The sequence below is a fragment of the Meleagris gallopavo genome, chromosome 6 (genome assembly GCF_905368555.1).
Source record: "Meleagris gallopavo chromosome 6, MGAL_WU_HG_1.1, whole genome shotgun sequence".
NCBI classification, from domain to species: Eukaryota; Metazoa; Chordata; class Aves; order Galliformes; family Phasianidae; genus Meleagris; species Meleagris gallopavo.
This window is the reverse complement of record NC_139409.1, coordinates 22,888,541-22,915,697: the sequence shown is the minus strand read 5'-3', so window position 1 is coordinate 22,915,697 and position 27,157 is coordinate 22,888,541. Positions and strand designations below refer to the sequence as shown.

The 27,157-nt window shown below is 38.2% G+C and overlaps 1 protein-coding gene and 1 long non-coding RNA gene across 4 annotated transcripts in view; one reads left to right on the top strand and one right to left on the bottom strand.

The window, feature by feature from the left end:
• Positions 1-27,157, top strand: part of CALCR (calcitonin receptor) — a 141,504-nt gene that overhangs the window by 75,776 nt on the left and 38,571 nt on the right. For both annotated transcript variants that reach the window (XM_085227447.1, XM_085227446.1), the window contains exons 3-6: positions 6,149-6,302; positions 9,803-9,913; positions 17,308-17,420; positions 21,686-21,777. In XM_085227447.1, coding sequence (XP_085083573.1) covers positions 6,149-6,302; positions 9,803-9,913; positions 17,308-17,420; positions 21,686-21,777 — 470 coding nt within the window. The remainder of the gene's footprint in view (positions 1-6,148; positions 6,303-9,802; positions 9,914-17,307; positions 17,421-21,685; positions 21,778-27,157) is intronic.
• LOC146544102 (uncharacterized) lies at positions 1,826-24,752 on the bottom strand. Of its 2 annotated transcripts, XR_014884235.1 has the most exons (6): positions 18,470-24,752; positions 17,655-17,808; positions 17,302-17,406; positions 15,999-16,087; positions 4,576-4,682; positions 1,826-2,583 (listed from the first exon to the last, which is right to left on the bottom strand). It is a non-coding gene; the product is annotated as an uncharacterized LOC146544102 (long non-coding RNA). The 2 variants fall into 2 exon arrangements; XR_014884234.1 differs by having other exon boundaries at positions 4,576-16,087.

Here is a 27,157-nt window from a genome sequence, read left to right as displayed (position 1 = left end):
TCAAGTAAAAATTCTCCTTTTGTGCTGCAGATGGTAATTTGCTCTTGCCCTGTAAATGAGGATGGATGGAGTAGTTTTTCCTCATATATTGCACAGAGTGCTCAGTAAGGACAAAATAAATGCTGCAGCTTCAGACCACACCATTATTAAATTAAATCCCTTTGACCAAGACTATATTTTAAAACAATTTCATTTTAAGTAAAAAAACTAAATTGTACAGTTTATTAAGTCCAGACCTGTCAAATTGTTACCAAACTTCAGTCACTGAGCTATACACAGTCTGGTATACTGTATCAGATCCTGAAAGGCTTGTGAATAATTTCAGTTCATAAAACATGGAAAATTAACCATGTGAAAACCTGAGTGTGATTTAGGTAAGTACAAATACTGGCATATTTTGGAACACAACTGTGATAGGTTTGTGTCTCCAGAAGCCACTTAGAAATATGTTTACCACTGTGAGGAGTGCCTGGCTCACGGTGCAGGCGTCGCACCCTTGCCACAGTGATACACAGCAGTGAGGTGCCACAGCCTGCTGTCCCCCACAGCTACAGCTGTGATACACTGCACTGGAGGGCCATAGCCTGCTCCTGCTCTGCATAAAGCTTTTCCTGCTTAAATAGTGGTTCCTCCAACATCTGGTGTAGAGCGTGTACCGGCCTTTGGAGGACCGGGGGAGGTGGGTGGGAAGGGCGTATTTTCCTTTGTAGCTGTGAGTTGCTTTAAGCTGTAAGGACTCGCAAATTCCAGAGCTCTTCTCATGTAATGAATATTTGGGGAGGTGCATTGCTGATGATAAAGACGCACTGTAGGTTATTTTGAGCATTTCAGGCACTACCTGCATGCAACTTTTCAGGAAGGAGAGGGATTGCATTCACCAAAGGTTTCAGGGTGAGCCGGACATTTTTGTCTCCATTTTTGCTTTTTAACAAAATAAGATTGTTGCTATGCAGCTGATTGCCCTAAAGAGGTCTCTTGCAAGATGATTAATTAGAGCTGCATTCAAAATCCTTGAAGCATTCTGCAGCCTTCCTCTATGCTCACAGTTTGCATCAGGCTGTCCTGAGAGTAAAGCCTCCTCATGTGAGCAAGTACTGACTGCAGCAGTGGAAAAGAACTGTAAGAGAGGGTTACAAGTTGCTTTCCGTTAAAAGTGCCTTGTCTTCATCTACTGTGGGTGCTAATCTTTTGCTCGTCTACATAGCCTCCAAAATCTGCAATGTAAGTTATATGGGATATAACTATGAGATGTTTTCATCCTGCTTCAACAGCAATTGAATACAAGAAATTTTTAACATTCGATGGTTCAGTAAAACATGTCATGTTGAGGTATTTCCCCCAAAGTTGCTGTCTGCTGTTTCTAATTACCTTTGTAATGAATAAGAAATCATTGTTATGTTTACTGAGTACCTTCTGTTAATGACCTTCCTAAGGCATCACAGTGGTTTTCTTCTCTGTTCTGACACTGGTAGCTGTGAAAAGTCTTTCAAACACAATCAAGGTGCAGCAGGGGCTCTGCAAGGAGGCTGAGTCATGCTGAGCTCTTGCTTGAAGATGTGGTGTATCAAAGAACAAGAGTTAAGTCACCCACTAAGTGGTGACTAAACTGAGCAGATTTAAAAGAAATGCATCAAGTGTATTTTTGAGCTATCAAAATCAATAATAAGCACTTGTAGCATCCAGATTCTGAAATACATTTTGACTGAGCTCAACGGTAAATTTGCAGAATTGCTGTATTTAATGGAAGGGGGAAAATCAAAAGGAAAGAAAGCTGCAAATACTTTATTTTCAAATGTCATGTTTAGTTTAGCTCCTTGATGGTGGAAGAAAAATATTTGGGAATGCCTGTTCATTGCATCCAATATTTTGTGGAAAAAAGGTGAATTTTATGATTGTTTTATCTGGATTTTGTCTTTCAGAAATAGGCACGATCTTGCACAGGTTAATAGGAGGTGTCTGTCTTACAGAAACTGATGCACTATTTACTTATCTTTATATAGTTTAATAACGAATCCAAGTTGTTTCTCTAGATTGCTTTGTCCATTCTAGGTTTAAGAACTTCAGCATTCCCAGCAGCCTGTTCCTTTTTTTTTGTTATGATAATTCATTTTCTTGTAACAGTCATTTGTCACGTGGTGGCTTGGTGGTCGTATGTATGACGTCATTTACTTGGACTTTTAGGAGTGACATCATATGTACGGCTGCTAAACTGCTGCATGGGACATCACTTAAGCATTTTTCTTCTGAAGAAATCATAAACATTCATTTTCAGGCTGTCAACACATCTTGCTTATTAAGTTGTGAAATACTGATTTCTCTTTAATAAAGAATATTTGTAAATGGATGAGCCATTCCTTTATTGTATCAATATCATTTATACTTCCATTTGAAGTAACTGATGGATAGACGAGAAGGGTTTTTAACTTGCAGTAATGGACTCCAAACATTCAACATTTTTTCCATACCATAGGCACTATTCAGGTGAAGCTTTCCCCACATGTAGCCATGCCCAGGCCTCTTCCACCTTTGACAACAGCATAGCGACCCAGAGATTTCTTTCTGCTCATTTGCCTTTTCCTCATCCTAAAGATAAGGAGCGCAGAAAGAATAAATTAATAATAATATCCAACATCAGAACTGTGGTAAGATCTTTGTACGATTGATGCCCAGTACGTGGCCGGATCACCATACCACTGAACTGAGTGGGAGTTCTGCCCATGGCTTTGGAGTGAGCAGGCACTAGGCTCCACGCACCAGAATGTTGGTGGATGCACAATTCTTTTGTGTGTGGTAGTAAACAGAGGTTTAATTGCTCACCCTCTTTCAAGCCATCAGATTTATTTGTTGTTAGTCAGCTGAAATGATCATTTGTTTCAAGGCAGAATAAAATATTGTTCAAAATTCCACGGCTGGCTTTTCAAATCCAGGCAAAAAGAAATGAGTAATCAAATGGAAGAGTATATTTTAGGCACACCCCAGATGAACAATACCAGTAACACACCTACGCATAACCCTGTAATTTGATTTCACACTCAAGCTTTTACAATTACATCAAAGGTGCCTGGAAATGTGTGTGTGACTAACTCAAAATCTAATTCTTCAGATTTCATAAGTAAAAAATGAGATAAATGTAAGAGACTGATGTAACCTAATATTAATATTCCAGTCTTTATCCAAAGTTGCTTTATTTTTACTGTTGGCCATTAAATTATTTCCTCTGATGAAGTAATTATTTTCATTGAGCTTTTTTGACACATTCTCATCTATCTTTTTAATCTCTCTAAGTGAATTCCTGGACCAAATGTGGGTAATAGGAATTTTTCTTACAATTTCAACTGTAACATGATTGCCTTGCTCAAAGATAGCAGAACATTTACATGTTTGAGCACTTTAAATAATTTAGCGCACAATCCAAAACATTCATCCTATCTACCACATAGGATAGGAATAGGAACTCTCTGCTTCCAAATATTATTCTCATTAATCTATACCTAATAAGAGCTGTCTACTTCAAGAAGTAGATTCGTCCCTTACATGCAGCAAATTATGAAACTGACTTTGAAGAGAAAGATGTTTTTGCTCTCTTGTATCTCATCCCCAAAAATTTCCACCCCGGTTACAAACTGTTACATCTTCACCAGTTAAAAGACAGTAATGGAGCATTTCTTTTCTGACGGCATTTCTTACTTTTGATTTCAGTTTATATGTTTTTGTACTGTGCAATCTTGGGAAAAGTCTTTCAAGAATGGTGGATAATAATGAACCAAAATAACTTAAAAGAAGGGAAAGATGTTTCAGTGCACTTAAAAAGTATTTACAGTTTCTATCTGTGTAGCTGGCATTTGCCAATTATCGTACAGTTGTGTTGTGCTTTACTCTGTACAGATAAAGCAAAAGGAACTGCAATTTATGACCAGAAACTTCAGTCTTTCTGGTTGCATTGTTAGTCTGAATTTGTCTTGTTTGGTCAAACGAGCTGAAGAACAGACCATCTCCTTCCAAAAAGAAAATGAAAGTCAAATAAAAACATTGTTTCAAGTGAAAGAAAATTGGTGATGGTTTCCAAGCATTATCAGATGGTTATGCTTTCAAGACATGAGTGCCTTCTCAGATTGGCCCCCAGTGACGGAGGAATTGTTGGGAGCAGAGGCAGTGATATGGGAACCCACAGCTTGTCTTTGACTCTGCTGTTCCTCTCTCAAATGCAAACACAGGGAAGCACTGAAGCCTATGGTGATACATAGGCAGGAAGGGCAAAAACAGAACTGAAGACTGCTGGAAAGCTTCATCTTTTTTTTTTTCCTGTGATACTTGTTGGATCTGCAACATTGCTTGTTTGCTTTTTAAATGATCCCCTTGGACACCATCTACTCTTCTCCTTTAATCTTTTCATAAAGAAGGGAACCCAAATATATTGGGCTTTGCTTCTGTATTTTCTATTCTGGCCTTTTAGAAGATTAATTTTTTCGCTTAAGTGTCCAGATGAAATGTTCCAAATGCCTCACTGTCCAAGCATATCTATTAGTGCAAGTATATATCTATATTTACGCACAAAATTTATATAGTTATATCTACCAAAAATATCTTCCATCTTCTTTCTGTCATTTTATTTCAAGTTCAAGCTTCATGTTACATGCAGTGAGATTAAGTGCCTTCAGCGTATTCCAGTCTTCAGATAGTAGCTATATGAAGTTCAAAAATAAAATATCAGCACGAAGAAGGCTTAGATTAAATTGGGAAAAAGCAATTAAATTAGAAAAAATTGGTTAGGTAGAAGAAGATGATATAAAAAGATGAAACGGATGTTTCAGCACAGACATATCTACATAAAGTAATGACATATTTTCACCGGAGTCAAACATACTCTGTTTTGCTATGTATTTTAATGAGCTGCTTTGTCTGTGCAAATGGAAAAGAAAGCAAAGTGTTAATGAGATACAGCTGTTTGCAGTGTCCAGTAAGAAAAAAGGGAAAGAGTAATTTAAGAATTCACTTCATATTTGAACTTTCAAACCTGTCATGGTTTTTGATTGTACAGCTCTAAATGCTTGCTTAACAATCTGTGTACTAGCATTTGGTGTTAATGTGAATCTCATAGGCTAAAATGTGCATGAGAGGTGGTCAATATAATCTGAAGCATACTCCTAAAAGTCCTAAACTTACTCTTTACTATGGAGAAAATACTGTTAAAAGTACTGATGTTAGTAACATTACCTGTATGGCTTGTCTAGAGAAGTATAGGCTTTGAATAAGAAAGATCCTCAAGAACTTCAAGGCTGTGGGCTTATGGGAGTTCTCAGTTTTGAAGGAGACTTTAAATAACTCTGTATGTAGCAATGGCTTAAGTATAGCTTTGCAGGTAAAAAAAAGTAGAGAGTCATGCAAAGAAAGTGCCACAGCCACATTGCTTTTGCTTGGGGAATCAGAAGAAATAACCGTTTCCTATCACCTTCCCACAGAGAAGTGTCCTGATACAGAATTAAGGCAAAAGAGCTTTAACTAGAGCTTCACACACTCATTTCCACCCTGACTCGCAGACCTAGGCTGTGCAACAGAGGGGTGGATGGAAAGAGAGCAACTGACCTTTCTGCCTGAGCTCTTGGCCTTCCATAGGCAGTGGTCCTTCTGTGTGCCCTTCAGGCAGCTCAGAGTGGAATCCTTCAGAAGAGGCCACTTGATCAGAGACGACTTTTCATTCAGACTCTCAGATTTGGGGGTACTTTGCTTAGGCACTTAATTAAGAACTAAGCTTAGGTTGTGAAGTTTAAGCCCTTTACCCTAAAAGTTGAAGGAGCTCAAAGCAGAAAGCAGAAAACATGAAAAAATGAAGTAACATTTTGCAGATACATACAATTTTTTTTTGCATATCACTAATCTAAATGGAAAGATTTTAAAGACTTTATCAAGTATTTAATGGTTCTTTCTTTTGCCAGGAAAAAGGGCTTGGTTAAAATCCTTAGTTTATAGTGAAATAAACTTAGTTGAAATTCAGCATTTACTTTGAAAGTACTAGAAGGTCTATCATAATGCAAAATATGCAAATAAAAGGCCTTTGAGGAATGTGTAATGAAGATTTCTTACCTTTTGTAATTTTTTTTTATCTTACTGGTTTATTCAGTGTTACTAACAGTTTTTCCTTTCTGTACAGAGAATGGTTCCAAGTTTTACTGCTACTGTAAATTATACTGATCCTACATTAGAGCCTGTAGTAACTGAAAATTCAGTCATACGACAGAAGATAATAGATTCACAGTTCAAATGCTATGAGAGGATGAACAGAGCTCCTCCATATAGGAAAAAAGGTAAAGAAGATAAAAAAGTTCTGTTTGTATATTACCATGTTTGTGTATGTCACTGCAAAGAAGCATTTTGTTCTCTATACTAACCTATATTTTTCTCGGGATGCAGCTGCCTTCCGGTAAGCAGCAGTCAGATTCACACTAACTTACTGTCCTCTGAGATGCTAAAAAAGAAGAAAGGCTAGAGCGAGCCCAGGGAATGAGCAGCTCTTCCTCCCTTCCCATGCAGATGGTACCTGCGTCATGTAGGTGAAGTGCATTGCTGGCTCAGGGCTTTGCTGCTTGAATTTCTGTTCTCTTCCTTAAGTAGTTAAGTTTTCCAGGACTGTCAGTGCAGTACTTTTTGGTACTATTACACAAAGACGTGATTGTGAACAGTAATCTCTTAAATATAGGTGCCAGTCTTGCTTTGCTCATTTGTTTTCCTTTTCTGTCTGTCCTGAATTAACTGAGAACTGTCATGCTCTGTATCAACACAAGTGTTCCTGGTCTTCCGTATTCAACAGTATCACTAGTAAAAAGAGATTTATAAAGCACTGAGGACAGATCATTACTGAATAGGAAGCACATGTTAAGATTAATAAAAAGAAAAAAAAAAATGACAGATAGTAGTGATGCAACAATGGCACACAGTGAATGAAAAAGACTTTCAGGCTGGGACTGAGGGTTCTCTTCTGGTCATTTTTTAAATAGAAAATAAGGAAGAAGCTATGAGGAAGCTAAAGAAAAAATACTTGAGACATAGTGGCAGTTTGTGCAAGTAAAGAATCATAAAGTCATAGAATCATAGAATCATTAAGGTTGGAAAAAACCTCTGAAATCGACTGTTGACCCATTACCACACTGCCCACTAGCCATGTCCCTAAGAACACAGGGACTGAGGGCACTGTTTAAGAGAAGTTATATTAGAAAGAAAAATCAAACAACACAGTACATGAGGTGGAGATAATATGTTGGTGAGGTTTTCTTCAGTATATGAACAAAAGCATTTCTGTAACTCTTTATCAGATTTTATTGATGTCTGTAAAAATCAGTGACTAAATGTTAAGATACTCAGGCCTCGATGCAGAATTGTTTTCGAATGAATGTAGAAATGTACAATGTAGGACCTTTGATTCAAATGAGTTTTCGCTTAGGCCAATAACAGGAGAAATAAACAAACAAACAAAAAATCAACGTGCAAGTATTTAAACAGAGCAGTAAAAACTGTCGTGTTTCAGACATAAACAAGCCTTTAGCTGCTGTGCTATTCTCTGCACACATTACTCGTTTAGTCACCAGCTCTTTAAAAATATAATTTTTGCATTAATTGATAGTTCTAATCTATTCCCTTTCTTTCTTTTTTCTTTTTTTCTTTTTTTTTTTTTGATTTTTTACCCCTTGCACATTGCATTTATTGCAAAGGGCTGAAGTTTTGCCCAGCATGAAGTGATTCTTGTTTCATATGATGTCATCCTGGTGGTTTCTCCAGGGCAAGGCTGTTCCAGGAGGACAGCAGCAGCAGACCAGCAGCCATCTGACACAGCTCAGCAGTTCCTGCTCTCCTTCAGCTGACAGCTGGGTTTCAGTGGAGCCGTTGGGGAGTGTTGTGTTCATAGCAACGTGCATTTAATGCATTTGTAACTCAGACTGAAGATAATAAGTGAACAGGGAAAAAGGCCAACACTACTGAAGTTGTGTTTTTCACTGTGGACTTGTTTCTCTGAGTCGTAACTCAATTACAGATCTACCTCCAACATGTATATCTCATAAATATTAAATATATTTCATAAACAGATGGAAGTGAGCAAGTGCCTTGATCTCTTAGCTGCTAATTTGAAAGGGAGGATGGTATGAGATGGTTAATTCCCTTAGTGCAAAGGACAACTGTTGGAGTGTCTCCTGAGAAGAAAAGCCCAAGATATAATCTGAAGGCATCTACTGGGCATACCTGCCTGTTTCAAGGTAGAATTGATTAGTTTAAACCACAGTGGAGTAGTGAAATGTACAGTTCAAGCACATGGGAGTGCCTGACAGTCCTGCACAGTGTTCCCACACTCCCCCCAAAAACGTAATTGTTCGGGTCAGTGATTCAGCAACATGTTGTTCACATCTGCCTTTTATGCTTTATTACTTAGACTGTGCAAATTGTTACAGGAGTTCAAAAACATATATATATATGTGTGTATGTTGGTGTATGTGTATATATACTTATGGGCATATGTATGTATATATCCTGTCCCTGACCTTGAAAGACACATTCCACATTGTATGAATCTTGCTTTATAAGGCAAGGCAAAGGATTTAAAATTAAAGCCTGAAATCCCTACCAGCTTCATTCTGTCGTGTCTTTCAGATACAAACTTAAGTTGCAAACATTTTTTGCTCTTCTTTGGTATTACAAAACAATTTCTAAAAGTCTTTCAAATGTATCTCAAAGACAGAGAACAAGAGAATGTCTGAAAGATAGCAAACAGCTGATACTATGGCTTGCTAATAAAGTGAACAAGCAGCATTACATCATATTTATCTGTGCATTAAATATAACCTAATGAATAAAAGTTTTCATAAAAATATCCTTTTCCCTATGCATCTAATCTGGAAAAAAAAAAAAATTTCTAAAGTTTAATGCTTTCCATTTTAGTTCAAAGCTATTTCAACTTAAATTAACAGTCATCAGTGCAAATTTCAACACTTAAAACTTATTTTAAAGCTTTGTAACTCTATTGCAAATAGTATGTTTCTTTGCAAAAGTTTAAATAAAAAAAAGCTTATCAGATGATAACTTTAAAGGTATCAGAAGCAATTAGTTGCCCATAACTTATTAACTGTCAAAGGCTATTAAATGCCTTCTATGTAAGTCTGTCAGAAGCAACCTACGTGGTGATAACAGTTATTCTGAAAATTCCTGGGGACCAGAGCAAAAAATGGCAAAGTACATCTTCTCACTGTATGTCCCTTTAACCTGTCACTCATGTTAGTTAATGCGTTTTCCCCGACAAAAACTGATTTTACATAAAAAATAACCAAGAAATATCTTTTTTTTGGTCCTGATGTGTTATTCGCACGATTAACATCTCTCTAATGGGGAACAAAAAAGAGCAGCATTCTGCCTCCCTCTCTCATCCACTTTGCCTTTTGTGTGTTTGGGAACAATCCTTGTAGGGCACACAGCCCCAGGAGCGCTACCTCTGCAGAAGGGAACTTACAGGGTCCTGTCTGCTACAACTGTTGAGGGTCAAGAATATGAATGTGTAGGTTCAGTCCCTACACTCAAAGCTCCATTCAGTAGGCTTTAAAACATTAGTTTCCAGTAACATCTGTTGGCACATCCACTATCATCTGGTTGGCAAAACCAAGTACTTTCTACTACCTAAATGCCACTCCAAGTGTAGCAATAACAAGGGCTTATGTTGCAAAACCACTTTATTGTCTGCAGATAGCAATATTCCTTGGGAGGCCAGAACAGAATGGGCTCAGGAGTGACTGCTGAATTGACTACTGAATTCCTCTTCAACATCCAGGTCTGTTCTGCAACCGAACGTGGGATGGCTGGCTGTGCTGGGATGACACGCCTGCTGGCAGAATCACTGCTCAGAACTGCCCAGATTATTTTCCAGACTTTGACCCAACTGGTACGGTACTTAATTTTATCGTCGTATCTTTCAAAGGAATATTGATGTCCTTGAATGGAAGTATGAAATCTCAGAGTTTGGCTGAAATGAAAATATGTAAAGTCTTCGAGTTGCCTAACCTATGTATTTTCATTCGTATAATATTTTATGTGCTATATTGACATAAACATACGTGCTGGATTTATGGGACCTTTTCTATGAAAATATGGAAATATTAACAATTTAGTTATGATATCAACAGATTTTAATACCTTATTCTAGACTTTTCTATCAAGGGGAAAATTATAAAAGTACTCTTATATGCATGAAATATCTATCAAAATCTTCTGGTTTTACTGGAAAATATTTCTTGGAAGAAGATGAGCAGAAGTGATACTCTTTCAAAGTTCCAATTGTTCACTGAATTCTTCATAGAAATGCTAGCACCTCTGTGGGCAAAGAGAAGTAAATCAATAATGCTTAAAAAGATAAATAAAAGGGAAAAAATCAAGGACAGAGATTTTGCTGAATAGTTATGAAGAAATATTAGATGCAAATAAAACTCCACAAAGGGTATTGTTTGAGGGAAGACAGAGCTGTGTGTTCAGCTTTCAGGACTTACTGCTTATTGGCAGCTTGATGCCCCAGTATCCTCAGTCAGCTGTAACTACAAGTCCCAAAAGTGTTTGTGCTCAGGTGAGCTGAAGGCTCAGGATCCTGAGGTTGCATGTGCTTTTTTCTACATTCATTGCAGAAATGCCAAGAAATCTGTTTCTGCCTGCATTTTGTTCATGGCATCATCCCCAAATGGCTACCAGTCCCTCTGATGAATAGAACAATTTACCACAAGTCCTCTGCTTTCCCCAATTCTGTATTTTTCATGGGGGAAAAAAAAGACATTAACCGTCCTGATTTATGAATACTCCATGTGTTCCTATAAAAGCAGGTGGAGGGCAACGCAACAGCCTCCCACTGCCCCCAGTCCCCACCCCATCATGAGCAGGGCTGGTTATGAACCCAACCCTCCAGCTGCTGCACAAATCACCTTTTCCCAGATTTTTGCCTGCCTGTCTCCAGCAACTTGTTCTGCACTAATCACTCAATTCCAGCGGCACTCTTCAGAGTAACACTTCAAGCCATCTTTGAAGCACCTCTCTCTTCTTATTAATGTCTATTAAAGTTGAGGACTGTGACTCGGACTGATTGCAAAGGGCTCCTTAAGGTACCAATGTGTGCTGCAGAGCCTGGCCCACGCTGTGTGTGTACTCCAGTTTTTCCTTCCTCTGTGCTTAAAAGCTTTCAGGTTTGAGATTTTTTATGTATCTGTTATCTGTACAAAGCCACAGGGGACAAAAATCCTCCTTCAGCAATTTCCTGCTGATCTATCTGCATTCCTGTGAAGGAGCAATACATACAGTCCCCCAGAGTCAGCGTTTTCCCTTGGTACGTCCCTCTGCTCCCACGTGGCACATCCACCTGCCTCTAGTCTGATGTCCCCGCTGCTTGGCAGCATTTCTGTGCCTCTGAAGCATCTCTGCATGTCCTGGTGCAGCCAGAGCTGCTTTCCTATAATGTGTGACGGGTACCCCATGTGTACTACAGCTGCAGTGTAAAGCCAGCACGAAGCCTGCCTATACAGGTGCTTGACTGTCATGCAGGACCTTAACAAAGTAGGAGGAAGACAAGAAGCTGCGGGAGGGAGAGGAAATTTTTCAGTTGCTAATGGAACTGGCTGCCACTCAGAGGTGGCCAAAAACCACAGGTTCAGCTGTCCTGAGAAAAGCCTACCAAGTTCATGTCACAAGTCATTACTGTGTTCAGTAACCTTATGCCGTTGGGTATAGCTAAATTTTCTGCTGGAAACAGAAAATTCATCCCAAAGAGCAGTGATTTTATAAGATGAAAACCACAGTGCCTGTCAGACTTCCTTCTCATTAAGGCTCTGTGACATCAGACCATCTCAGCATATATTTGAGGCATGCAAGTAGTAAGCTCATGGGATTCTGAAAGAAATATTTCCCATTGTGTCACTTAGCGATGTCCTGATATCCACAGAACTGCTGTCTATTAACTCCCCAGTGTCTACATGACTTCTGTATGGGGCCATGCGTAGCCTTGAGTCCTGGAATAAAATGGTAGCATTCAGCTTTCTTTTCGTGCTTTGATGCATGTCATTTGTAACTAAAAAAGTTAATTATCTGTTACCTAGGATCACATCTTCCTGCACCTGAGTGCTGCATAACAGCTCGTTGTACCTGAACCCCAACAGCATTCAGTATTGGAGCCAAGAAGTTGTTAGAGGGTATAAAACAGGAGAAATAATAATCTGGAAAAAATGGCACAGAAGCAGAATGACAAGGAAAGAGAGCTTCAACATGCTCAGTGCTCAGTTCATTTTGTCTGACAACTTCACCACTAATACTAACCAAATGTAATTCCACTTATTTCACTCAATATGTCAGCTCATACTAGATAGAAATCTGTGTTTTAAGAAGACAAAGCACCACAGTGATAATCCAGCTTGCTCCAGTAACTAGGGCTTCCTTTCTTTTCCCACCTGACAAAGCTCTGTCCTGCGAAAAGAAGGGTGTATCTTAAAGCTAATGAATATAAATTCCTCTCTACAAGCTATTTATTTCTTCAGTAAATAATTTGCCTTTTACAGCTGTCTTTCTCACACTGACCAGCACATGCAGTGTGGTAATGCATAAAAACAAGTCGTTTCAAGGTACAGAGACCTACTGGTTCAGCAGGACATTCATTGTCTCATCTGCTCCTGACTGAAGCCCTGAACAGTGCTGGATTTTGTATTCCTGAGCCAGTCATCATGCACATTTTCCCCTGAATGGTACTCTATACTCATATTTTACACAGGTTAATCTCTGGTATAATCCCTATTAAAAGTCTTCAAGTCACACTGAAATTTATAAGAATCGAAAGAATAGAATTTGATGGGAATATATAGTATGTAACTCATTCAGGTAATACTCTTGCTAATAAAACAGAAAGGAAATATATTGTGGATGCAATGGCAGTCCATATCAGAGGGTGTGAGGCACTGTGCTGAACACAGCCTGTTGGGTCTGAGGCAGGGCACTGTGTTTTGCCCAGCTCCCTGCCTCCGCACTGTGCCTGCAATCAGGATGAATTACTGGTGCAGCCATGTACAGCAGCACAGCTGGATGGATGACTTACATTGTGAGAGCATTACCTTCTCTTCTGGTTTTGCTTTCACTCTCTTTTCTCCTTGGCAACATACAGTGGTTAGGAGAAGAAGCTCCTAACCCAGCTGAGTCCATGATCTGAGGCTGCTTTTAGCAAAGCTCCTCTCAGTTCTGCACTTTGGATCCATTTTATAGACCCATTACTTGTAACTCTTCGTGTGGCTCTGAGGGAAGGAATATCTAGGAGTGAGTTCCCTTGCTCTCTCCTAGTGCCCTTCTAGTGTCCTTCACAAACTGTCAGCACAGTTTGTGAAAGATTTTGTTTTTCTTACAACATACTTATGAAAAAATAAGGAAATCAGGACAAGTCCCCCATGCAGGGGAAGGGCGAGCAGATCAATTTGTTCTTGCTGATCCTTTTGGATTTAGCTACTATGACACTTTTGACCACAGGGAATGGGGCTGATGGCCACAGGCACACCCTTCTCACAGCTGGCAAAATGCTGAAAGCATCCAGTAGAGCAGGATGCTAAGCTGAGAGGTTTAGTCATTGCAGATGAGCAACCACTGCCACAAAGCAGTGAGTGAGCAGCTGTGGCTCCATGCAGGCAGGGATGCCATTCCTCAGGTGTCCCTAATCTAAGCTTCCCAATCCCAGCTTCCTCTCCTCATTGCCCACTCCATCCTAGGCTCCTGGCAACTCAGCAGAGCGCCTTGGTGTGGCAACATGCTGGAGCCCATGGCAGGTGTCCCCAGCTCTTCTGTGTATTTCTGTCATTTGGCTTAGCATTTCAGCAGCTGCATTGTAAACATTTATTATTCCCATTGTGCATAACTTGACTTTATTATAAAAACTCCAATTTTGCAGAAAAAGGCGTTTTGATGAGAGTGAGAACTCTCCACTTACTAGGACATTGGAACTGGAATTTTCTGGGATTTCCATTGTATTTTTTCAGATGATTTTTTCATTTTTGAAAAATTTTCTTCTAGAATATTTTACTAAGGAGGTAAGTAAATCAGACGTGTTACAGAAGTATCAGCTATTCCCTCATCTGCAAAACTAACTACTATACAGGTCAGTCCAAATAGTGGCAAAGAATCCAGTGTTTGGTATGTGCTGAGCATGCATTGCAACAGAGGGAAACTTTTTTTTACTTCCAGCGTATAACTCCACAATAAATAAAAAAAAATCAGAGTAGACTCTTTTAACATCTGCTAGCCATAGAGTTGAACTAATTGTAAAAGGACTGTTTGATACAGTATTCATGTTTATTGCACTGTTATTGGTTAAGATATTTGTTACATATAAATGGCTGAGTTGCTTTTTATGAGAATTTGATTCATTAAAGCATAATTGCTAGCACAAGCAGTAACATATGCAAAACTATTATTATTGGTTAATCTTTTTAGACACCTCATTACTCCAGTGAAGCTGCCACTGTAGCGTGGATTCTCTCACCCAGTTTTCTCAGACAGCTGTTGAAGGACTTCTGTCCTTTTTAGCTGATTACAAAGAGCCTGCACAACTGCCTTTGAGAAGATGCCTAATTTTAAGGTAGCCAAAGTCAGATGAGATAATTCCACTCAGTGTCACCATTCTTCCATTCTGAATAGTGTGATACTCAAGTGGTACCCTATCCAAGCTGACAACATGTGGATAGAGCCTAAAAATTTGTGTTTAGGAGTATTTCAATCATCTTAAAGCATACATTTCCACTTTCCCTTGCTAATATTGTTTTACTCCTTGTTTTTATCCTTATACACTTGAGTACTTTTTCAGGGCTTACTATGGATTGTTCTGGTTAGTATGAAATGCGACATGTTCCCAGGTTCCCAATCATGTACCTAATACTAGGCTATCACAGAAGAACTTGCAGTAGAGAGCAGTGGTTGGATTACATACTCAAAGCTTCATTTCTTTGTAAAATCAGAGTTTCAGAATATATGTTCTACCAGTTTAAGTTACTGGTATGGACAGTATGAAGGTAGTGTAATTGCCCCCATATCAAGCTTCGAATTTCAAATTAAGACAAACACTGTGAAAATTCTTCAACAGCCAGTCTCACTGACTAAACGCATTGCATCTCACGGGCACCTAAGTGAGGGACATCTAAGTTCCTGACCTGATCCTCTTTGTTTATGATCTACCAAAAGCAGTGAGCAGAAATGTGAAAAACTGTCCCTTTTATCATAAACTTTAGCCCACACATTTTATCAATCTAACTAATATTTTTTAATTAAATATTTTGAAAAGACACGTATCATATATAGTGGGTGTATCACAGTTGTACTTTTCGATAACACAACCCATATGGAATTCTAATCTAGTTCCATCTTCTGATAGCATTACAGCAGGAAATCAGTGGGCTGTGGCAACTTGCAAAGTAGGATCAGTTGCGTTTATCTGGCTTCAAGGAAAACTACAAAGCTTCAGATTCATCTCTGACTTACAAAGGTCACATTAAACTTAGGCAGCGTGCCTACCTAGGCATTAAAAAGCAAAGATGATAGATGGTATTACCATCATGCTCTATAGTATATTAACAAAAGCCACTCGTTTTGCACAGTGTATGGGATAGCAGGTACAATGTTTGTACACTGTGTTCCATGGTAAAGTAACCATTAATCTTTTATCTATGACTGAACACTTTTTCCAGCTTTAGATAATATCTGGCAAAGAGTACAACGAGAACATTGCTACACAGGCAGACTGAGATTATCTGTAAGCTGCAGTGATGGAAGGCTAAGATAGCATGTACTGTTCCTCTTTGTATTGCTAATGCACGTATTGATTTTCAGCAAGTCCCTCAAAACAATGATTTGAAGCTCTCGGTAATTTCAAAAGTATGCTGCATTCTGGAGAATCATCTTCTTTGTGCAGTAGTCCTATACAAAGTGCATGTCTAGTCAGAGGAAGATAACTCAGTTCACATAACGCTTACCTTGCCAGTATAATCAACTGCTTTTCTCAGCATGTAAAGAGGGAATATGAATCTTCCAAGTTACTAGAGCCATTAATCATCAGATCTGACTAAGAAAAAGAAACGCAGATGTTGAACGCAAGAAATGAATTGTGTCTGTTCAAATGGTAATTGGCTCTTTAGAAGTAAATTGATTGGAAGTGCTGATAACCTATGCAAAGAGTCAATAAAATCATAAAGCTACAATAGAAAAAGAGATGTCAAGACAGACTTCTTAGTCTGCCAAAATAAGTCAGACTTGAACTGCTGCATAAATTCATAAATAAACAGTTGTGTCACTATCTAAGAAAACGTCAAATAATTTAAGCTTCTGATTGTAGCCACTTTTGTAACACGGGCAAGTTTTCCACTGATTCCCCTATGGCTAATGCTTGGGGGAAAGCCAAAGGAATTAGTCCAAGACTTCACAGGTGATTAGAAGTGACTGTCTGCACCCCTGCATCTAGGATTTCTGAATCAGAAATGCAGATGCAGCCAGGAGGATGCCTGCATGGCACACATTTGTGCTTCCAGACACCCCCCTGAGATATCCTAATGGTGCTGCTACTGCAAGAGAAAGACACGTGCAACAAAGCACGGACCTGGTGAGCACTGCAGACAGTGCCGGAATCACCTGTGACAGAGTTGCATAGAGAAGCCAAACACACATCAGATTATTTAAGCATAGAGCCTGCTTATCTCTATGTTTGCAACCTCAGGGGCAAATCAACAGTGATCCTCCCCACCGCTGGCATAGAGTTTGGGCAGACTCTTCCAGCTGTCTGCACAGATGCATCGCTGATGTTGGGACTATTGCTATCACCAGTACCTGAGCTTCAGTTCATGTACTGCTTACTGTCCTTTCATTACACATCACTTTTAACTAATAATTCAATTATTCCCTGTAAAACATGGAGCCCTACCGCAAGACTTAATTTATTAGTGTCTGTGGAGGGATACTGGCACCTCACTGGGAGTGCCAGGTTGAGTGAGTTTCAACAGCCTCTTTAAGTGAATTATTAACATGGAAATAATTGCATCTGAGTGAAGGTTGGGTATATATACTCTATTGCATTCATTCAAGACCAGCAGGAGACAGATAAATAACAAGTGTGGTGTCAGATAAATCTCTAATTAAAAAAAAAAAAGGAAACTGTATATTATTCACACAAGTTGAAAGTCCTTTGGATTTTGTTACACAGGAGTTCTATTTCTAAACAGCAATTCTCTTTAAAGGATGTTTAATGTATAATAAGCTAACATAATAATTATTATTGCACTTTACCATCAGAAAGAGCTTCAAAATACTGTGATGAAACTGGAAACTGGTTCCGCCATCCTGAGAGCAATCGAACTTGGTCCAACTACACTCTGTGCAACTCATTCACGTCTGAAAAATTGAAGGTATGCTACAGTTAAAAAGACAGCAACTGTCTTGGAACGGTTTTTGGCTGGACACATGAAAATGGTCAGAATTGTCTCCATCTTTTAGTTTTATTTGTTGCACAGGAGTTGAATAGCATTGGCTTCCTAATTTTAACTTGTTAAAATTATTTCATGAATTCTTAGATCTAAATTAGATTTAATACATGTTTGCTACAGGCTGGATGATTTAGTCAACATTCAACAGTAGCTCACCAACTTCGCTGTATTTTTCAAATGCATTTTTTAATTCCTGTTTTTTTCTCCTGACTGTCCAATGGTTATAAAAGGATCCTTTAGAACTTCAGTTTCGTTTTCTGTAATGAGAATCTTCCAAGCTGTTGATAACTTCTTAGCAGGGCTGGAAATCCTAGAATAGGTTAAGATTATTTTCATAAGCAAAGAATATCACTCTTTACTCACTGCTTTTGAATAGAAACATTTATGAAGATACCATTACGCCAGAAAATTCTACAAACCTGAACACATTTATATTTAATAGTTTTACTGAAGTCAGTGTGACTATTTACACTAATAAATTAAAAATTCGAATCAATATTTCCAAAATTGAGTTTCTAAACTGAAAAAGGAGATCAAAATCAGAAAGCAAAAGAAAGGAGAAGGAAATCTGAGAAGAGCTTTTAAAAAAGAATTTAGGTGAGCTCATGAAAATAAACATATTTCTCAAATGTGAATGGAGCTCCAGGAAAATCTGAATACAGATTTGTGACAGAATAATTTGTGACTCTTTGGAATTATGGCAGGGAAAGTCAGAAAGTGATTTGATTTGGGGTTTGTCTTGGAGGATCTTTTATAATACAGCCAAAAACTCATATGTGGTTATACTTAGTAATGACCCAGCATAAAGAACCTTGGAAAAGTCTACTGGACTAGGCAGGAGGTGAATTCTAAAAGTTTTTGCAACGTGAGGAATCATCATGTTAAAGTGGAGCTCACCTATGCAATAAAGAGAGAGTAGTAGTAAGAATCTCAGCTCACAGAGGCATTAAATGCAAGCACCATAAAAATACCATTTTTCCAGATGTTGGCCCATGTAGAGAGGCAAAAAATGTAGTTCTGTTGCCTATTACTCGTGCCTTCCAGAAGAAGAATTTTGAATATCATTCAAGCGAAGTGCAGATAGAACACAACGGAAAATTATACATCCCTTGAGATTGTTCTGAAACAAAAAATAATGGAAAATGCAGAAAGAATCTATCTTTACAGAAATACCAAGTTGGATTATGACCTGTAGTCCAAGTCATCAAAAACCAGGAGTGTGCTCTGTTTCTAGAGTATTTTCATGTACCTATATAGAATTTAATTAACTGAGTAGAAGATATTTCTATTTGAGAATTCTTTCCTCAAGAGAAGACCTTTAGAGGGCCATGTGAGTGTTTCTATTTCAAGTATTCTAAACCCACAAAAGTGCGTAAAATAAAAATTTGGTGAGTCATTACAAGCCCTGTGTATTAGAAGGGCCATCAGAGACTGCCATTTCAAGGAGTGCAGAGGTTAATAAAATAGTTAATTGCTCGTTGAAGTTAATTGGAAATAATAACTTGTTGTATTTTGGAGATGAATCACTTAAAAAACAAATTGCATCTGATTCTTAAAAATACAGTAATAGACCATAAGCTTTATTACCTGAGAGGTCAGTCCTCTCTGATCCCTATTCAGTGTTATACGTGGAAAGCTTTTTTGAACAGTTACCATAGTAAGTTTTCATGGAATAAACACAAAAGCTATGCTGAGTCCCAGATATACCTTTGAACTGGTTTAGCAGTTGTATGCTAAAAGGTAGAGAGTTTGTGTCATCAGAGTCCTTAGGGATGCACACAGATTTGCATGCAGCTACCTGGAACCTTTTGCTACTTACAGATGTTATTTGCTAAGGATTGTATACAGCAGAGGCAGACAAACAAAACAACTATGAAAATTCATCTCTAAATTAAATTCAGGCTTTAAAACTGTATCAGTCTAGTATCATATAGCCACCGCTTATGATGCAGTGAAAGAAATGACATATGCACATAGATAAAAAGCCCTCCTGCTTCTCTATATTCAGAAATCTATCTTCTCTACACTCTGATCTGCGTTTTCTGGGGTTGCAGGAGCTCTCCGGAAAAAAAAAAAACAAAAAACTTTTGAAACATTTACAGTCACTAGAATACTGTGGTTGGTCATTGTGGAAGGAAAGCAGGAGATACAGAATTTTTCCAGTTTATGTGCATACTGAGTGATACTTGTATCATGTCCACATAGCCAGAATGGTGTAAATGTGATTTTGTTGTAAATACAAAGCAGGCCACCACACCTCTTAGGTAAATGAAAGCAGGATCTGACTCTGAAGTCATACAATCTCTGACGAATAAACTAGATGGAAAGATACGCGCCTGTGCTAACAATAGCTTTGTTTTCTAAATTTTACTCCTATCTGTTTTCAACAGCAATTTTCTGTTGGCTTGGAAATGCCAAAAAAAATGTGATTGGCAAAACTCAGGACTACAGAAATCAATTAGAAACATGCCAGATATTAGCTGAATGTACCTGAAATGAAAGAGTTGCATGAAACATGTCTTCTCCCTTTATTCTTTTTTCTTTGCCTAAAGCACACAAAAGATGCTAAGAGGAAGTAATAAAGAAACCACACTCAAAATGCTGCACAGGTACTTACGAGCTTTTCATAGAGGAGAATGGTCATAAAAAATGCATCTAATCATTGAAAAAGGAAAATTGCCCATGCATAACAAAAGAAAAATGAAATAGAGGTGAAAATAAACCCAGCAGAAGAACCTGTTATCTAGTCATTTTTCAGGACAGGCTGATATTGTATTAGTGCTTTCAGAAAAAATGGAACACTGGAGGTTGGCATGCCGTTAGCCTCCCACAGTATTCTGACAGCTACATGATGCTTAAGGGCTTGGCTGAGACCACTGTATGGCATTTAAATACTGCAGCATTCTGATGACAAGGTGCTGTCCCATGATTTTGCTTCACTGTTGGCACACGAAATATGGATAGGCCTATTGTAAATTTTGATGATATTAGTAAAGTGAACTCCTGGTCATCTGTTCATACACACTGTTTTTACAGTGATAACAAGACTAGCTAGCTGCCCAACAGGGAGGTTCACTTTAGTGTCGCTACCAGAATTGCCATGGGGTGTCGTGTTGCAATGTGGTTGGAGCTTCTGAATACTTTTCACCTCATCTACTGCTTTCATGACTTCTTGAGCCTTAGTCATAAGCCATCAATGACTTGTCCTCTCCATTTGGAGAATCCTGGAATTTGCACCCACGTGTCATAGCACAGCCATTCTACCTCCTCAGTTATTTTAGTTGTCTTTTTTTCACCTTTTCCAGCTCTACTGTGTCTTTCTTGAGGTGAGGAGGCCAGAAAGATGTCTGTTGTAAGTTTTAAACAGAGACAAAAGGATGTTCTACCTCCAGGACTGTTCCTGTTATCTCTGATGTTTTCTTGACTCTTTGGCTAACACTACAGATTGAGCCAGCATTCAGAGACCTGTCCATGATTACTCCAAGATCTTGGTCCTGAATTTAGTTGCCAGTTTGAAGTTTAGCATTTTGTAGGCAGGGCTTATATCACTTGTCCCTGCTTTTGTCTTTGTTGAAGTTCGCATGATATCTTCTTGTCCTCTCTATTAGTTATGTGAAGAGTCTGTTACTATTCTCTAGAAGAGCAAAGTATGATCTGGAAACAGTTCTCACGTCATTAATGAATACACTGAACAAAAAACCAGCCCCAATACCTTTCTTGGGGTCACCCAGGACTGACTGGCTTGTCTCCATCCAAAAGTGACCATTAAGCTTTTACTCCCTGCTGCTTAAATGTCTTTTGGACTGTAAAACCTTTCTTCCAATCCTGTTCAGTATTTTTTTAGAGTAGAAACTTGCCATGGTCTTTTTGAAAATCTATATGTATTATGTCTGCTGTGCTCTCTTAGAGCTTGGGAAACTTAGTTATGCATAGTTTAGGCAAAGATTTTAGCAGTCAGTTCAGTGCAGCAGAAAAAAGATCAACTTATGTAAGAAACACTTATCTTGTCTGTAGACCTTGTGTTATGCTATTTAATGTAATGCTGCTATTAAAAGAATATTGCAGAAGAAACTGTGAAAGAAAAGAAATACAATATAGATTGATTTTGTAGATTCTTCCTAATTGAGAAAAAATAATGGATGCCTGCAAATTGTTCATATTTGCCTTTTCTTTTTGTTAAATTTCAGATGGCGTTCATACTTTATTATATGGCGATCGTTGGCCATGCTTTGTCTATAACATCCCTGTTGATTTCCTTGGCAATTTTCTTCTATTTCAAGTAAGTGTTTCTTACAATCAGTCTCTCTTCTTTCCATGAGGGATCTCACGTTGTAACTAAAGAAAAGCTTGGAAGGGAACATGGCCAGCTCTTCCGAGTGCCTTTTTATATGATACTGATTGGATAAAAAGCATCAGCACAGGGTTCTCTCGCCACTAGGGCATCTTTCAATGGTGTGCAGCCAAAATTATGATGTTAGATTATTCAAAAGTGGTGTAAAAGTGCCATCCATAGGGAAATAATGTAACTGGAAATCTGGTTAAGGCCTTTCATTTACCAGTTGCCTGTTATTCCTTAAAGGGCATGTCCAGCCCAGAGAAGTAGCAGTGACTTCACGTGGCGGTGATTTGAAGCCTCCCAGCTCCCAAAGGACAGGAATACCCTCATCAGTTGCTTAGGGACTGATCTGTTGACATGACATGTGTAGGTGCTTACAGAACTCATAACTAGGGATGCATCTAACACTAGTGTGCAGCCTGTCATTTTCATTAAAAGAAAAAACAGTAATGGTTTATATCAGAACTTTCAAGGAGACAAAATTGATATTCACTGAAAGTGTTGCAACTGCGCTATGGGAGTTCAGCTATGCATTTCAGTCTTGTACTTTAGTGAACCTGTCTGCACACTGTTTATTACGGCAGCAAAGGAGCAGTAGGAGCTCAGATTTGCCCTCAGACATTTAGTCAGGGTTTCAGACACTATCAGTAGTGAGGGGCTGTCTGGGAACAACTTTCTGGTTTCACTTCAGGGAACTGCTGATAACTAGAAGACACCAATGCCAGTACATTTCTAGCAGATAAAGGGCTCCATTTGTTTCTTTATTTTCAAATCACATGAAAAGCTGAAGTATCTAGACATATCTAAACCACACTCTATTCAAAGAGGATTTCTCAGTAGCAGTGTAAACATGATACAGGGAGATTACTGTGGAGAAAATATTAGAGAATAACTGCTGGATAGGACCCTGAGCTACTGTACATCCAGAGCTATGTTGACTTGCATAAGATATGTTCTTCTCCAAGCTTTTAAGCAATCTTCTTAAGGTGTGTCAATTTAAGGTTACTGTAAACTGCAAGCCTCTGCGACTTTAGAAACTGGGGTTATGATGTCCATTCAGATACTTCGGAAAAATGACCCGGATGGGATTGTATTATCTTACTGATTTCAGCAAAGGTGCATCCATTATTTGCAGTCAGAGGGCGAGGCCATTACTTCATGACCTGAGATGAAGTGCTCACCAGCTGCAGAATATATCTGAAGATAGCTGTAAGGTAGTCTCAAAGGACTAGAGAAGTTTTCTGAGTTGATTGGATACAAACTTTTTTTTTAACAATCTTCTATGCAGGGGTGAAGAAAGAATAGTTATGCAATAATGGTAACCCATAGCAATTGAAGTCCATCTCTGTTGTTATTATAAAGAGTATTTTTTGAAGCCTGCAAGAAAATATTTGAAACTGAAGTTGTTGATTATGTCAGAACACAAATAGACCTGTGTTAGAGTTGCACTAATCTTTTTTCAAGTCATTGATGAGCATTCAAAATACAATTTTTCATTTCTTTATCACTATTCTCATAGAAAGTTATGTGATATTCTTTTGTGTAGCCATCAATCTATTTCAGAAGCTCAAAAGCATATATGTAATCCAAAAGCGTAGAATACTTCCAGACATACTTAATTACCTTCCCAGTAGACAGACAGAAGAGTAGATAGGTCACAATTTATTATTTCTTTTTATTTGGTTGACATTTCTATAAAACTGAAAACCAAAAAACCCCCACCCTTCGAATCTATCAAATTGGTAGTCAAAGATAACAAATACACCAAATACATTTTTTTCCAGATCTTAGTGACCAAGATAGTAACTGTGAATTATGAGCAGTTTCTAAATTAACACCTTCCCGCTCATGCCAAATCATGAATTTATATGTGCTTTGTTTTCAAAAAAAGCAGGATTCATTCTCCATGGAAACTATTTTTGAACACAGTTTTTCACACATTGGAATTTCAAAGTCTGTAAGGGGACAAATTGGTATTTTTTCTATTCTTTAATCTTGTAGTGGTAACATAAAACAAAGGGTATTTCTGTAATCATTGAAATTTTGTCACCATTAAGTCCAAGTAATCAGAATGAAGTACACCTAGTACATATTCTGTCACAACCATTTAATTATAAACATTTCGTGTGACTCTTGTAGTGCAAAGGTTTTATATGTCTAGACTAAATGGCATTTTTTAAGTATCTCAGACTTGGTAGATTTAATGTGCTGCATCATAACTGAGTAACTTCAGTACAACGTGAAGTGCTTTACATGCTGGATAGTAAGATACCATCAACTTCATTAACTGAACTTCTAAGATGTGTGTTTTAGCCGCAAATACAAATATGAAGATTTATAGAACCTGTCATTACATAGCAAACACAAAATTCCTGCTTAAATGTATATAATAATTGTAGAAAATTGGGGTTAAAAAGATGCTCTTGCTGAACCTCTGCCTCTAGAGAGCAAGGGGTAGTTTGATTTTGTCTGACTTTAACAATCTGCAGTGAGAGTTGCTCCACGAAACCACAAATACTTGTTCCAGTGCTTAAAGCAATTGCAGTCTCAAAGACCCTGTATTATTTCTGTATTATTTAACTCAAATTTTACATGAGGGACCTCAGCCTATTTCTGGCCTCAACTTTGATTTATATTACCTTTGCAGTCTTTTCTGAAATGCAGTCCTTATGTCTTATGATAAATCCATGTACAAATCTGAGAAATATATCTGTTTACAGGTCAAATATTATGGGTGAATTATTCCAAATACATTCCAGTCAATAAAAACAAGAGAATAGCTGAGCTTTTTGCATCTTTTTGGCAGAGGACTCAATTCCTCTTGGAGATGGTAAAGAAATGGTATCTCCACATGAAAATGCAGAGAAACTGAAAACAGTGTTTCTAAGGCAGAACAGAAGAATGAAGTTATTTTTAATGGGAGTAAAATAAAGTAATCAATACTGAAGGAATGTAGTTTCAGAAGAGAGACTCTGTAACTCAGGTGAGAAGCCATGAGTCAGAGAACAAGGGGGCCTGGATATTCTGAATGAATTCAGTCAGACTCCAAATAATTTTTACTGGCTGGAGCACAGTAGAAATGTAGTAGGACTGACTTTTATATTTTGGTTGGATTCATAGACCTATGGATATATTCAGACTGTGTGCTTTCTAGTAAACATTGTCTCAGTAGTGTTATGTAAATCTTCTGCCCAGTTACTTCAGCTGCTGCTGGTCCCTGAACAAGTTCATCATGGATGAGATTAGGGTGTCCATACAATCTGGAAAAGAGTATGCTTAGTAATGTGTGAAACCTATGAAACAGGAAGTGCAATGGTTGGACTTTGCATAAGCTGTAATAGGAATCTGTAAGATTATAGACTCAAAATAGGTGAACAAAAAATATGGGTTCTTAATCCTGGTAATTTCCAGAGGATCAGTTTGATGAGTGGCTGTGCTATCATGTTAAAGGGGTATAGAGATAGCTACAGATTGCCTAATGAACTGCTGAGTTCCCATCTCTTCTAAGAAATAGAGCACAAAACCACAGCTACAGTAGTGCATTGAGAAACTTGGAATCTGAAATCTTCTAGCCAGGCTCCAGAGCTCTTTATGGCTGTTTGGACAGGATTTGGTTAAAATGTCTACATCAAATGGTCTAAAAAGGTAATTCCATACTTCTGGGACCTTGCAGTGAGGAAGGCAAGCTCAGATTGACTCATTGTTAGTTCTGAATCACTGACAGCTCAATCCTGACATTCCCAGGCCACGCTGAAAGACGCATCTGACAACAGCCTTCCTGACAGCAGTACACCTCCCTCTTTCCTCCTCCATGCTTATCCTTTCCTTTCAATTACTAACTTGTAACACAAATATTACAGGAAGAAGTAGAAAAAGGGATCAAAACAAAGTGCTACAAGATGAGAGGACAAAGAAGAAACCAAACTAAAATAATAAGGAAGTAAGAGTAAAGCTGTATGGGAGCAGTCTTCTTGTTACCTTCAGCTGTCTTCTCCCATCTGGATATGGCAGTGATAGATTATTTGACCTTCAATAGAAGGCAAGCTATCAATCAAACAGTCAATCAAATGTAAGAGATGGTTTCAGAGCTGTACAGTAGCCTTTGATCGTAGACATGTCAGTTAATAGGTTGCAGAGGTTTCTGTTTCAGAATGTGAGGAAAAATTCTTCCCATATATAAGCAGTCTTTCCTGCCAGAGGTTATTCTCCTTTGAATTTGAAGTATCTAAATTCATAATTATCTGGCGTTTATTAAAAAAAAAGTACTGAAAGGAAATATTGAGTCGGTATTGGTGAGCATTGATAAGCAATATTAATTTATTATAGGAAACAGAATATTCATAAAGTGATGTGCCCAACAATTACATGCATCTTAACACTACTCCAGTATTTTTATAGTTACAGTCTGAGACCCCATTGTCTTACATGGTAAAAAGGAAAAAAGGGACACCTGACTCCAAATCACTTCCCATTTAATTATTAAAACAAAGATATTTTTGTAAATATAACTGAGAAGTACAGTAAGTTCAAGTCTGTGAGAACAATAGATGTTGTGTTGTGAATGTACCTGCCAGTACCATTGTTGGCAAAGCTTTTACAGGAAATAGAAGGATAATGAATGGAAGGATCAGTTGTGAACTTCATTGAGAGTTTTCTCCAAGGAGGATGTAGTAGAAAGCATGAAAATAATTGTTTGAAAACTAAACAAGTCTCCAGGAGATGGAAAATAACTGACTGGATGTGAAAAGCAGTGTTCTCAATATCCGTGATTGAAGAACAGTGACAGATTCACAGAATAGATCTGCAAAGAAAATAATGCAAAAAAATACCTTGGGAATCAGTATCATAAAGGCAATAGAAAATTGGGGGTAGGAACTCAAAAATAAGGGTGCTTGTGTGTGAATAGGATGTCCTATCTCTGTTAAAGGAAGTAAGGAAGCATAGGAAGAAAAGTAAAATAAGAGACAAACATGCAAATCATAGGAGATAGTCAGAGACACAACTGATAGAATCATGGTGACATAGAAAGAGATGGAATTTTAGGCCTGAATGATTAGCTTAGTGCCTTTTTGCATATGATTAATAAAGCTGAATAGGGAACATACAGAAAGTTGAGTGGAGGATGAAGAGCATCTTTCAAAGACACTTTTAAGGAATGATTAGGGAATCTGGAGAAGAGCCAGAAAGAAAGTCAGAAGAGGAGTGTACCAGTGGTGACTGTCAAAACCAGCAGGGAGAACGAGCTTGGGTTTTGCTAGGAGGAGAATATCACAAACTGCTGAGCACAGGTCCATGTGCAGGGCAAGATGGGTAGATGGATAAG